At 29.2% G+C, this 13,942-nt stretch overlaps 2 protein-coding genes across 8 annotated transcripts in view; one reads left to right on the plus strand and one right to left on the minus strand.

Moving 5' to 3' along the window:
• LOC106679727 (BUD13 homolog) overlaps positions 1-9,893 on the minus strand; it is a 22,959-nt gene extending 13,066 nt beyond the window's left edge. The window contains exons 1-16 of one of the 6 annotated variants that reach the window (XM_014419045.3): positions 9,779-9,893; positions 9,530-9,700; positions 9,118-9,450; positions 8,163-8,237; positions 7,114-7,182; positions 4,976-5,038; positions 4,811-4,876; positions 4,672-4,734; positions 4,508-4,570; positions 4,004-4,066; positions 3,650-3,712; positions 1,697-1,759; positions 1,544-1,606; positions 1,392-1,454; positions 1,239-1,301; positions 1,086-1,148 (exon numbers count right to left, since the gene is read on the minus strand). In XM_014419045.3, coding sequence (XP_014274531.1) covers positions 1,086-1,148; positions 1,239-1,301; positions 1,392-1,454; positions 1,544-1,606; positions 1,697-1,759; positions 3,650-3,712; positions 4,004-4,066; positions 4,508-4,570; positions 4,672-4,734; positions 4,811-4,876; positions 4,976-5,038; positions 7,114-7,182; positions 8,163-8,237; positions 9,118-9,450; positions 9,530-9,663 — 1,307 coding nt within the window. In that variant the 5' untranslated portion in view covers positions 9,664-9,700; positions 9,779-9,893. Of the gene's footprint in view, positions 1-1,085; positions 1,149-1,238; positions 1,302-1,391; positions 1,455-1,543; positions 1,607-1,696; positions 1,760-3,649; positions 3,713-4,003; positions 4,067-4,507; positions 4,571-4,671; positions 4,735-4,810; positions 4,877-4,975; positions 5,039-7,113; positions 7,183-8,162; positions 8,238-9,117; positions 9,451-9,529 lie in introns of all 6 variants that reach the window. The other 5 variants (XM_067046154.1, XM_024364315.2, XM_024364314.2 and 2 more) reach the window with 5 other exon arrangements.
• A 1,182-nt stretch (positions 9,894-11,075) lies between these two features.
• LOC106679724 (protein ref(2)P) overlaps positions 11,076-13,942 on the plus strand; it is a 20,613-nt gene continuing 17,746 nt past the window's right edge. For both annotated transcript variants that reach the window (XM_014419038.2, XM_014419039.2), the window contains exons 1-2: positions 11,076-11,160; positions 11,463-11,649. In XM_014419038.2, coding sequence (XP_014274524.1) covers positions 11,475-11,649 — 175 coding nt within the window. In that variant the 5' untranslated portion in view covers positions 11,076-11,160; positions 11,463-11,474. The remainder of the gene's footprint in view (positions 11,161-11,462; positions 11,650-13,942) is intronic.

The raw sequence follows: 13,942 nt of genomic DNA on the forward strand, positions 1-13,942 counted from the left end.
TGTTTTTCATTGACCGCACCCCCAACCATCTTCTCCTCATTTATCATCCACGGTCAACTATCGCTCATAATTATAATAATAATAAATCTTTATTTATATGTGAATACAAAAATAAATCATTCTTAGCAAAAAATTAAAGAACAAAATAAATGAATATATATGTTAGACATATAAACCTTTCCATGTGGAAGATTAAAGTCTTTTTAGCGGAGACTAGCCAAACCTTAAAACCGGAGTTGCTAGAATTTAGTTTTCCACAATTCCCTATCTCTAGCGTGCCTCATCCATATTGAACCGCCACACTGTTTTGTTATTTCATTGGGCCAGCGCTTGCGTTATAGTCCTTATTATATATGTCCACTTCATTTTCCTACCATAGCTTATAGCATCAGTAACCATAGTTTCTTTTCTTAATCAAACCGAGCTAACTTTATCCTTTAGGGGGACTCCATGCATTATCGGTTCCATTCTTCGTTTACAGACGTGATCTTCCTCTCTAAATTCTTAGTCAGAGATCATGTTTGACATCCATAAGTAAGTGCTGGGATAACACAGCTTTTGAATACAATTGTTTTGTTATGTCTTGACAACTTTTAAAAATATATGTGAGACTCCAAAATTTCCTTGCTTTGCCTATTCTGGATTCAATTTACTTGGCATCCCCATCCACAAATGAAATTATTTGCCCAAGATAAATTACTCCATCAGATATCTTCATGCCCATGAGGTTATGTCTAATAGTTTCCGAAGGGCCGTTGGTCATTATGACAGTTTATGACTTAAAACATTGATGTATTTATATTCTTGTTTTCCATCACTTGTCATAGTCCACAAGACTTGGTGGAGGTGTCAATGTGCCCTGCAGGCTAAAAGTCTGGAGACCCGTGATTTAAATAATAAATCATAATGAAGTAGTCTAATTTTGTTAAAAATAGTTAGTATCACAGTTATAGATTGATTACCAAACTAAAATCAAGGCCAGTAGGGGCTTTAACAAACTAGAACCAATGATTATTCAAATAAAATGAATGAGAAAACAAAGAATCAAAACTATTCAAAATCAAGGAAGCATAAATATGACATACCTTTTATCTTTGGTTTCATATCTGTTTTTCCTAGGAGGAGAGAGATCAGAATCGCTCCCATTTCTATGAAAAAAATAATAATAATATAATGGCTTAAAACAAACTAAAAATCTTGTATTATATTAACAATATAAACGAGTAAATATTTCCTACCTCTTTGCTCTATCTTCATTCTTATGTTTCCTAGGAGGGGAGAGATCAGAATCACTTCCTTTTCTATGAAAATAATAATAATAATATAATGGCTTAAAACAAACTAAAACTCTTGTATTATATTAACACTCCAAATGAGTAAATATTCCCTACCTCTTTGCTCTATTTTCATTCTTATGTTTCCTAGGAGGGGAGAGATCAGAATCACTTCCTTTTCTATGAAAAAAATATAATAATATAATGGCTTAATACAAACTAAAACTCTTGTATTATATTAACACTTTAAATGAGTAAATATTTCCTACCTCTTTGCTCTATCTTCATTCTTATGTTTCCTAGGAGGGGAGAGATCAGAATCACTTCCTGTTCTATGAAAAAAATAATAATAATATAATGGCTTAAAACAAACTAAAACTCTTGTATTATATTAACACTTTAAATGAGTAAATATTTCCTACCTCTTTGCTCTATCTTCATTCTTATGTTTCCTAGGAGGGGAGAGATCAGAATCACTTCCTGTTCTATTAAAATAAGAAACAATAAAAATTATTGTTTAAATAAAAAAAAAATGTTATTCATTTTAGTCTCAAAACAATTTTTATTCCTTTTTAAGTCCAACGTTTCAGCCAATTCGCCCATCCTCAAGGACAATCTTAATAAAATTTTAGATCATTTAAAAAACCACTTCTGTGCAGGTCTTTTATATCAGTCCACAAATTACCCTAATTAGTCAATTGTTCACATTAAATTAAAAATTGTTATCACAGTCCACCTTCTTAGTTAAAATTAATCAAATTAATTAATAAGCTAAGCCATGTAATAAATTTTGTTTCTCTCTGTAGTAGCATACTCATTTTAAATAATCTAAATGCTCGATTCAGACTATATTCACGCACATGAAATATCCATCATTTTAAATCATGCTTATATTGTACCATTATCTTACAAATTCATTTATGTAATTATCAAGAGGAAATCGGTATTGGTAATTCCTTCAGGTAATGCCAGTTTTTAAGCTGAGTAAATTTGTGTTTGTTCTACATTTTAATCAGTTTAAGAAAGAAACAACTGGAAATCATCAATTAACCCATTTGTGGTCAGAACTTTTTTCATAACAAATTTTGATAAAAATTCCTACAGAATGTAAAAAAATTGTGTTAACCAGGAAACATTAATTAGCAGCATAAAATGTCATTTCAAAGTCCATTTAGGCCGTTGTAAAAACCCAACACTGGCCACATACCATGTCTAATAATACAATATGAAAAGCATTTAAAAATTAAGTTAATGTTATATTTTATTAGTTTATAAAAATAGTACTCAATACTCAATGTTGATTAATTATTGAGAGTTTATGTGATATCCAAACTTCATTTTTAGTTGATCAGAGATATCTTCCCACATTTGTATAGAAGTAAACCATTTTGTACTGAGATATCTAGTAAGTAAGCGAATATAGGTTAGTATCACTTTTTGGATCTTAAAATTTAATAAAAAGCATTTTATTTTATATCTTCGGTTCTGATATGGTTAATTAGATCCAGTTTGTGCTCTTTGGTGCAATTTATAGAGCCCTACACCACTGCCAAGCTTGGTGTAGATTGGTCTCTGAAGTTAATTCTATTTTTTTGATTTTTCAGTATACTGTAAGACGATGATTTCAATTTAATTACCACACCGATGAAAAAAAAATGTATTCCCACAGATTCCAATAAAAAAAAAAAAAAAAAAAAAAAAAAAAAAAAAAAAAAAGGCAAATCTTTTCACTAGTAGTGCTTTGTAAGAACACAGTATTTTAGTAACTGAAAAAGTCACAAATAACGCATTTATCAAATGTTAATCCCATTCAAGGACCCATGCAGTATATTTACATTTTAAAACATTAAAATTAAGAAAATTTTTGCTTTAACTGTTTCATGACAAACTAAAGAGGTATTTTTTTTCTGAACACAATGATCATCTCATCTCAAAAATGACTTTTAGGAAGACACTGCGTCCTTAAAAAGCAAGTCCGGACAGAGTTATCATATTATTTTCCTTTGCTAAATTTGCCTACAAAGTAAAACAAGAATTAATAAGAAACAGTCTCAGTCAAAGACAAAGGATAACCTAAGAAATGAATAACCTAACCTTCCATATTCGTAACTTAGCAGTCCGAGAATAGGGGAGAAAGCGTTCCAAATATCTACCCAATTCTGAACTGGACAATGCTCGATCATGAGCAGTATATCAATCTGGAACTTGGTAACACTTTGGCGTTACCAGGTTCCGGACTGCCTCTTGGAATAGAGCTAAATATATTGTAATGTCACTATCTGTCTCGCTACCCTCTGTTTTTGTTTAATTTGCAGGGTGTTGCATTTTTGCAACACTGGCCATTAATGTTTTAAAAACAAATATATATTTCCTACCTTTTCGCTCTATCTTCATATTTATTTTTCCTAGGAGGAGAGAGATAAGAATCACTTCCTTTCCTATGAAAAAGACAACAATAAAAATAGAACAATAGTACAAAATAAAAAAACTAGAACTAATTTATTAAATACAAATATTTGCAGCCTTTTGTTAATCAAACTGCAGCAGCATGCCTGTGTTGTCAAGGGCAGAATAAGGCTGAATAAATAAATAAAAATATTACAAACAAGAATGTCCTACTTTTTTGATCTTTCTTCATATTTATTTTTCCTAAGTGGTATAATAGTATAAAATGAACAACTAAAATTAGTTTATTAACTTGCAATTAAATACAAATAAATATTTTTTACCTATTCCCTCTGTCTCCATATTTATTTCGCCTAGGAAGGAAGAGATCAGAATTATTTCCTTTCCTATAAAAAATAACACACACACAAAAAATTAGTAAGATAGCACAAAACAAACAACTAAAAATTATTTGGTAACACCTTGACCGCGGCAGCACTTTTATATAAAAGAGTTCATACATAAATAAATTTATAAAGTTCAAAAAATAAATTCAATAATAAAAAAAAATTGAAGGAGTCTATAAATTCTCAAAGGTGGAAGAACCAAAATGATCATAGCTGATGGAAGCTAGGACAGTGCTAAACACGGTTTGGGACAATCCAAGGAGTAAATGAGGTGTGGAGCTCTTCCCACCACTCTCAACACAAACAAGCTAAAAAAGTGACATGTCTTGACGATAGCTTATCGTCAAACATGCTCCCAAGAAGCCATGGCTAGATGATAATGTGTTGTCAACCGTGGTCAAGTTGTTTAACTGAAATTAAATACAAATAAATATTTCATACTTCTTTATTCTGTCTCCATATTTATCTCTTCTAGGAGGGGAGAGATCAGAATCACTTCCTTTCCTATAAAAAAAAAATAAATAATTTAATTAAATTACATAATGACACAAAACAAACTAAAAATATTTATTTAATTAAAATATACACAAGTAAATATTTCTAACCCCTTTGCTCTGTCTCCATATTTATTTTTTCTGGGAGGGGAGAGATCAGAATCACTTCCTTTCCTATAAACAAAAAACTAAATAAAAATGGCATAAAACAAACAACTAATCATTTATTTAACAGATAAATATGTCCCACCTCTTTGCTCTTCTGTTTCCAAATTTATCTTTTCTAGGAGGGGAGAAATCAGAATCACCTCCTTTCCTATAAGAATAAACATAACAAAACTAGAATAACAGCATAAAAGAAACAACTAGAAATCATTTATTAAATTGAAATTATATTCAAATAAATATGTCATACATTATTGCTCGGTCTTCATACTTGTTTTTTCTAGAGGGTGAGAGATCAGAATCACTTCCCCTCCTGTTAAAAAGAGAAATAAATAATAATCCACAGTAAATACAACCAAGCTGAAAACAAAATAATAATAAAAGTAAAACAAATCACAAAAAAAGAATTTCAAATAATGCAGTAAGTTAAGTAATGGTTTTGCATCGACCCATAACTTTTTCCAATATTTTTATCATAACAGGAAATATTTCAATAAAATTATAGGAATGGAGATTATTAGAAGGCTTACTTGGTTTTTCCATCATTTTGGTTACATAACAAAGGACTATCAAATATTGGCTACCTATGGCTACATTTATAAGTTTTTTGTCGACGGTGGTGGTGTTTTTTTATTCAATTTAATTTTGTAGCTGGATAAATATTATTAAAAATTTAATAATAATATTAAAAAATAACACTGCCCTGAGTACATACCACACAAATTATAAAATATACTATACTAAATATAAATATGAAGGAGATGGTCAGGGGAGTGGTCAAGAAGGAACAAAAAATGATTATCAAGTATTTATTTGCCAATGTTTAGCTCCACTTTGCAGGGCTTTCATGCAGAAAGACAGTACCAGAAGCAAAACAAAGTAATGTGACCAACACTGTCATTAGATTTGTTTTACTGCTAAAAAAAAAGGAAAGATCTGGTATGCAGATCATACAACTTTCACATACCATGCAACATTGGAAAAATAATAATACTCTTATTACAACTTTCCATTTATAGATTAAGAAAAAAAAAAACTATTAGTATGTTTTTCAGTTTTCATGGTTCTATTGATAATAGTTAAGAAGTATTTATATTTCCACAGCAATGATAGTAACACCTTTCTCTTTAAGTTACCAAATTCTTACATAGTTAATATTTATCCATTATTTCTTACTTCTAACAGTAAGAGATGGTTAAACATTTCAAATAAACAACAATAAAGTTAATTTAGAGGAAGATATTTTGAAAATTCACTATTTGTATCCTATCAAATAATTTCAATCGGAATAAGACCTAGCTGGTATTAAATACCACTAAATTGTATATTAAGATGACCAGCATAACTAAAATTCCTTGAGCCATTTAGCTTTATAAAAGAAAAATACAATAACTATAAATGCATTCATTAATATAACAGTAAAAAGAAATAGAAAATATTTACTTAAGATGAGTACGATATCAGAAACTAAACACCTCCATTCCAACAGATGCTACCCACATTGCATGACCTGTTAATTGGGCAAGGAAGTAAAGAGGAATGATTCTCCCATCAACCCCCTGGGAAACAAATTGTATTTGTGCCTCTAGTAACTATTTGGGTGCAAGAATTATTTACAACAGCTAATTTAAAATGCAACAGTTAATTTCATGTGAAAGTTAAATAATTTCCCTGTACAAATAAACTAGTTAAAAATAAATAAACTACTCTTTATTTACAGCCAAAAAATAAATCTATATAAATTTAGCCCTTTTAAATTCTTCTATTATTGAGAAACTAACTGCTGTACAATGTTTTAACTGGACCAATGAGACCATAAAAAGTGAAGGTGTCTCTGCTAGTCACAGGTATTTTTGAGTTGGTGAATACTATTTACTAAATTTATTGGTAGAAATAGCCACTGCCATTATCCAAGAACCACCACAGTTTGGTAGAACACTTTTTTGCAGAAAAAGAGAAGTTTTTACTCTTATTTATTTGGGGGGATGTTCAGTAAATTTGAGAATGTAGTGGTCTGATGTAAAATTGAATCTTCAGCGTTCCAGTCCTGAGATTAAGGTTTGGCATAATCCTATAATATTACCCATAGATTTAAAATGAATGGATGATGGTATTATTTCTAGTTATTCAATTAAAATAGCATTTTCTTTATCTGTAGGTTTATTTGGAAAATCAAGTAGTTTACATTAATTGTGACTTTTGAAAACTATAGAAATAAAGATATAAACTTATTTGCATTAAAAAGATTAGAAAATTACATCTCTTGAATTCTTCCATAATATTTTTGTAGAATGAGAAAAGTTAATCAAACTCAGCCATACCTCATAAAAAATAATTATTAATGGATTAAGATTAAAAATACAATAAAAAAATAAAGACAATAAATACCTCTTAGATTTTTCTTCATATCTACTTTTTCTGGGAGGGGAAACATCAGAATCGTACATTGTTTTATTCCTAAAAAAAAAAAATTGACGTACAATTTAAAAATTAGCCAATAATAATAATAATATACATGAGAGCATTTTTGTCTGCACATTTCTTGTCTATGGTCTTTTATGTTAATTTATGAGAGAATAGTACATTTCTTGGCAACAAGAATAATATTGGTTTGTTACCGTTTGAAAATTAAATATTTTTAGACTTGCAAGAAGTGAATTGAATTTAAAAAGAAGTCTCCCATAATCCACACAAATTTTACCATTTGTTCGAACATACACTTGAAATGAAAGTATGAAAAAAATGAAAATATAATAAATTCATATCTAGATTTACCCTCTACCTTATTTTATTCAGTTTTGCATAAAACATCAAAAAGGAAGCTGGTTGAACCTAAAATCATGGTAATTATTTTCAATGAAGTAAGATGGCCTAGGGTAATTATTTTAATTCACTCTCACAAATGTACCCATTTTTCCATTTGCTTTAAAAATAAGCAAAATCAAATACTTAACAGCTTCAAGTGTAAGCTCTAATGTCTGTAAATATTTTTGTTCTGGTTTAGAAAGTAGTATAGTAATATATAGGAAAGTGTTCCAATAATTTTAGTAATTTTACATTATTTATGGTGACTTCAGGCTTTAATCCCATCAGAAATGTAAAGTGCTTCAGGGAAAACGAAAATTGATCAAGGAAGAGATCCATGATATAAAGATAAGGAAAAAGAAAAAGATTTATTAAGTATTTATAATTTAATTTTTATATTTAAATTATAGTATAAAAGAACCACAGCTATGTTCTTCAGATAAAAAAAAAATGCATTTGAGCATTTGCCAATTGTCTTAATTAACCAAGAACGAAAGTTAGAGGTTTGAAGGTGATCAGATACCACTCTAGTTCTGATCATAAATTTAAGCAATATTTAAGGATTACATAAATAAAAACATCAAATTTAATGTTATTTTTAAAATGAATTAAGTACAAAATAAAATCCATACCTCTTTTTAGATTTGTCTCCATACTTATTTCTACTTCGAGGTGGAGAAAGGTCCGAATCACTATCTCTTGAACCCCTGAAAAATTTAAAGGTAAAACAAATTAACATAACAAAACAATAATTAATTTTCAGAATTTTTATTCTCAGGTTATTAGTTAAGTTAGTAATTATTTCTTTAAACAGCCAAGTTGTTAACAAAATATCTTTTACATAAACATTTAATTCATTTTTCTAAGCTCCAATTAACAGGATTAGGATATCTTCTATTTTAAGTCTAAGGCTGAGGTAGTGGATCTTGCTTTAGGCTGAACCATACTTACAGAAACATCTTACAGGGACCAGTTTTTGTGATTATCAGATTATAACAACCAAATCAGTTAAGTTATTACCTTACCCTCTACTACCCTTACCCCAGCTGACTCATACCGTAACTTATATATATATATATATATATATATACATAAATGAAAGTAAACTTTTTTCTTTTTTGGATAATAATTTTATTAAATTCATAGACTAACTGAACAAAGAAAATTTAGAGGAAAATATACCAAAAAGTTACATAGGAGATCTGGAAAATTATTTGAAGAAGTATTCTAACATTGAATACTATCAGTCATCGCTTTCAAAAAACATTTCTTGAATCGATTCAGAGCATTACTGGAAATGGATGTCGAACATTGAAATACGGTGCTGTCAGTTCGTATGACAATTCAAATCTGCAAGACTTTGCTATTTTTTGCAACAAATAGTTTCTTGGCACTCATTTCTTTTCTTTATTTTTTTAACAATAGCCGATTTTTATTTTAATTATATAGATTGAATAGCAAGATCTTCAAGACTTTATGTGAATAATTATTAATAGAAAAGAAAAACAAATAACCCAACATTGATCATGCTATGAAATTTTATGTCTTAAAAACACTAGATATGAAAATTGTTAAAAATCTACTTACCTGTCTTTGAGTGCCGTATTTTCACTAGAATATTTATGTTTGTCTCGTGAAAAATAAGCATCACCTTCAATTGCCATGACACTGTTTTCATTATTTGATTGTCCATTAGACATTGGATGCTTATTAGTAACAAAATCTGATCCTCCAGGATCTCCCAATGGCTTCCACTTGCTATTATCCCCATGACTTTCTTTAGCTTTGATTTCAGGTGGTCTTTCGTCAATAATACCAGCTATCTGAGGAGCTTCATCACCTAAGTAGTCCAGATTATATTCTTCATCTTCCACAGATGCTACATTTGGTAAGCCAAGGTCATCATCGATAATTACAGAGCTAAAATATTTCAAATTTAAAAACAGTGATTTAAACAACAGAAAAAACACAAAAGCTAATAGAAAAGGCAACTATTTACCGTTTAAGATGACTAGATGAAGAAATTTTAACCTTCTTTTTCTTCTTTTCACCTTTATCTTTGGAAAGGTACCTCTTTAAGTATTCTTTCTGGGATAATTCAGGCTTTTGAAAGGGGTTTATACCAAACGACATATTTGTAAACAAACAATAACTGTAACCACCTTGTAACCTACCAGAGATAGAAATGAGTCAAAGAAGTACATCATTACTAACAATACAAAGTTGTGCAAATACAAGTAAAACATACAAAGTTGTAGACACAAGACAACGGAGCCTAAATTTGGAAATACTCGCTGCATTTTCTTAAGTATAAGTGAATTCCCAATTTTTTTTCTTTTGATTGATAAAAACTCAGAAGGAATGTGATATTAACATATGAAAACTAAGAAAGAAAAAAAAATACTGAAACCACAATACAAGTAATTAACCGACCAAGTAAACATATAAATCAAAAGAAAATTTGCAGTGCAGTATTTCTCACATCCGCCACAGTGTTCGTGGTCGTATGACATCTACAGAAGTACTGATTGACCCATAATCTGTCCATTTTGTCCAAGGAACTGGATAAAACGCCAATTGTCGTTTTTAACCGCTTAATGCTCAAATTTCTATGATGCACTTTATTTTTCCATGATTCATAATTGTCTATTGTGCTTAAGGTACTGACTCAGAAATGGAGTTTCCAGCCATTTTGGGGTGTTGTACAGCAGTCACAATTATGATTTCCTCTGTGTGTGTTTTGAATCGTGGTTCTGAGAGAAAAAAGTTTCTTTAATAACAAGTTTTTCAATAACTGGTTTTAAAATTATTTTAAGATATTTAAATATTTAATGTTGTAGATGAAGTCCTCAACGAATTTGAGTTTCCAGTCAATTTGCTCCCACACAACTCCACGTTACTACAGATTTCTTTCATTACATTAAATATTTCTGAGCACACAAAAATAATTAGAAATAATAATCACTATATAACATAAAGAGGAAGAAACAAAAACTTGGAGATTTCAGCTAGCTTACTGACTTCCCGAATGAGGCCAAGGGGCTTCATTCAAAATTTTGCTAGGGCCTCAGTAATTCTTGCTTCGCCACTACTAGAAAAATATTGTACGAGTAATCGAAAGCCACATAGGCAATATGGAACCTATTCAAGCAAAAAATATGGCTGAGAAGAAAACGAATTGTAATAGTGTTGATTTTTTCAGAAGAGAAGGCGGGGAGGAGGCGTCTCTGTTTAACTCGGAAGAAGTTAAACAGATAACTCTACTTATTAGTAGAAATCCGATCAGAATAATTGTTAACAAGGAAGCACTCAAATCTTAGAGCTCAATCTAAACTGCTGACAGCTTGAAATTCTTAGATGTTTTAATTTTTTGGGGAGAAATACAAGAAAATAAAATTTACAGTATTGATGAAAAAATAAACATTAGTAAAACGCTCTGGGTGATTATAGAATATTTTAGTTATATCAATTAATTTATCAATACATCAAAAATGAATAAACAGTATGATGGTTATTAAGCAGGAACAACATTCAATAGGTAAAAACATTGCCTTTGGCAACACTGTGTATTGTTTGCTCTGGGTCTTATTGTTGTCTATTTGCTCCTGTCAACTATTAAGGTGTTTTTAGGTATGTTAAACTGTTTATTTATTTGTTGTTATAAAATACTTAAATGAAAGTAATTTATAGGACGTAGATTTGTTCGTTTTTAAATTTTGTTATGATCATTGACGTATTATGATGAATGCGTCATTTCTTCTTTAGATTTTTGAAGCAGAAAATCATAAAATAATACTATTTTTAAACAAAAAGTAATTTCTTTATAGATTATGTATATTCAATCTACATTCAGATTATTAATTAATGTTTATACTAATCACATTGAATAAATTAATAAATAGAATTATACTATACTAATATTGTGGTTTCAGCTTATAGGAAAAATGAATCGACAAATAATTCACTATAAAATCACCCTTACTGGGCCTGGGAATGAAGTAGAAATTCGATATATAGCGATGGAAACTATTTCATATCACAATTATCCCTATTTCACACAAAAATTAATGGCTGCTTTTCCTGTATTAGAAAACATTCCTTTTTCAGTTTATTGGAAAGGTAATTTTTTATATTTATTATTTCATTGTATTTACTTATAATTTTATTGTAGATAAGTATTTCTACAGTTGTTTTTATTTGTATAATTTGCTGTATGGATAATAAACCTTTATTTGTAAAACTATCGATTAAGTATTTACTATAAATTTGATTTACAAATATTGGTTGAAATCTCAATTTTTAAATAATTTTGATATCCATATTTGAGTTATTAAAATAAAAAATGGGTATGCCTACTGGAAAAAATGCAACTACCCTCTACAGTTTTTTATAGTAGCACTAAACTTATGTGCTGCTTAGAAAAATGATTCTATTGTAGTTAAATGAAATTAAATGGTATGTTCTGGTTCTTTAACTCGTGCATAAGATTATTTCAAAAAAGCTGTATAAATCATTTCTACTTCTGATTTATGTTTTACTTTTTTGTTTTTTATCTTTTTCTGTTGATTCTGTCCACATTTATTGTAATCATTTGGGTTATAAGTAAGTACAACTCCTACAAACTCTCTGTGTCGACAGTTTCTCAAACAGATCATGTTAAATTTTTTGAAAGTTATCATGTTAACATAGTTATTAAATTTTACGAGTTCAGTTAAAAAAATTTTGCAGTATTTTGTGAGGTTGAAACAAATAGCAAATAGATGGAATTGAGAATATGCTTTTTTTTTTTTTTTTTTTTTTTTTTTTTTTTTTTTTTTTTTTTTTTTTTTTTTTTTTTTTTTTTTTAAAGAAATTGATGAGGCCCCATATTATTACATGTATATGTTACATTCATCAACAGTTGTCTATTGAAGAAGTCCATTTTCAACTCTCGCTTTTTTCAGTGACTGAAATCCTTCCTCCTTTTTTCTTTAATGTTAATAGGGTTTAATGACAAATTCCAAGTAATGGAAAAGATACTTGTGATTGAGACATAGTACACTAAAAGCCGAATGGATCTATACAACTACGAGAGCTCTAATTGTTTTCTTTAACTGATTGTGATACTGCTAACAAGATGTTTATGTCTCTTAAAAAGTAACTTAAAACAGGGTGTCTTGCTATTGGGAAAATGCAGGGAATTTTTTAATTCTGGAAAATGCAGGGAATTCTAGAAAAAAATAAAAAAACTGTTTTAGTAGAAAAGTTCACTGTTAAAACTCAACAATACTGCAAATCATTACGCAATATTTTATCATTTAAATTAATCAGTAATTATATCAATAAATGACTAACAATAAAAAATAAATATGTTTCAGTATCAATATATTTAGTAAGCTTGAAAATAAAAGAAATTATTTTAAATAAAAAAATGGTGGGCTAATTATATAAGACAGTCTGGCTCTCTTGCCATTTCTATTTGATCATATCCATAACATTGATATTTTATGATCAATGATTTCATGTTTGAGAAACCTACTGGATAAGGTAGTAGTGAAAACAGCATATGGAATTAGATAAAGTCGTTGTTAGACCTATTTTTACAATAATCTTCTATTGTAATCCAAATTAGATAAGTGGATTTTGAAGTAAAGGTGTGCCAAGGACGTCAGCGTATGTAAGTAGTAAAGAGCCAAAGTAACGAGTTAACATTAATGAAATTGATATTGGAGCATTTTGTACTAGGTTTGTTCCAACGATGAATTCTGATCTAATTAGTACTGTTTGTAAGAGTAAACCTATTATTTTCCAAAAGTTCAGGTCTCAAAATTCAGAGTTTTCTTGTTTTGACCAAAAGGAGAGAGAAGTATGGGGGAGAAGCAATTGTGTTAAATCATGTAATCAATGATTTATACCAAATTACTGAGTTCTATACTTTGATTTATTCAAAAATCGAATTAGTTTCATTTGCATAAATTTGCTAACTCTTGGTCCTTTGGTTAATCAATATGTAAAAAAATTTATGTTCCTCTTCCGTTCGTTATAAATAAATATTTTTTGAGAATGAAATATGTATCCAGTAGATGAACTCCCTGAAGAAGTGATAAGAACTGATGCGTGAGTTTGCAATCTTATAATCATTAGTATGTTCATTTTTCACACCTTTGACAAAAATCTAAAAGGAAATATAAAAAATTTGAATAAATTAATATACGAGTTCACCGTCTTAAAAATGTTAGCATTAACATTTTCCATGTCTCCAAAAATTAATAAAAGTACCTAATATGTCAGAAATCTAAAACTTTAGAATAAATCAATAAACAGTCTTAAAATCGATAGAATTTTCATTTCCTTCATGTTTGTTTGTTTGTTTGTTTGTTAGTTTTGAAAGGGCGTTTAACAGCCTGGTCATCAACGCCCGTTGGTTGTTGGC

The sequence above is a fragment of the Halyomorpha halys genome, unplaced genomic scaffold (assembly GCF_000696795.3).
Source record: "Halyomorpha halys isolate HHAL.00 unplaced genomic scaffold, Hhal_1.1 Scaffold215.1, whole genome shotgun sequence".
Lineage (NCBI taxonomy): Eukaryota > Metazoa > Arthropoda > Insecta > Hemiptera > Pentatomidae > Halyomorpha > Halyomorpha halys.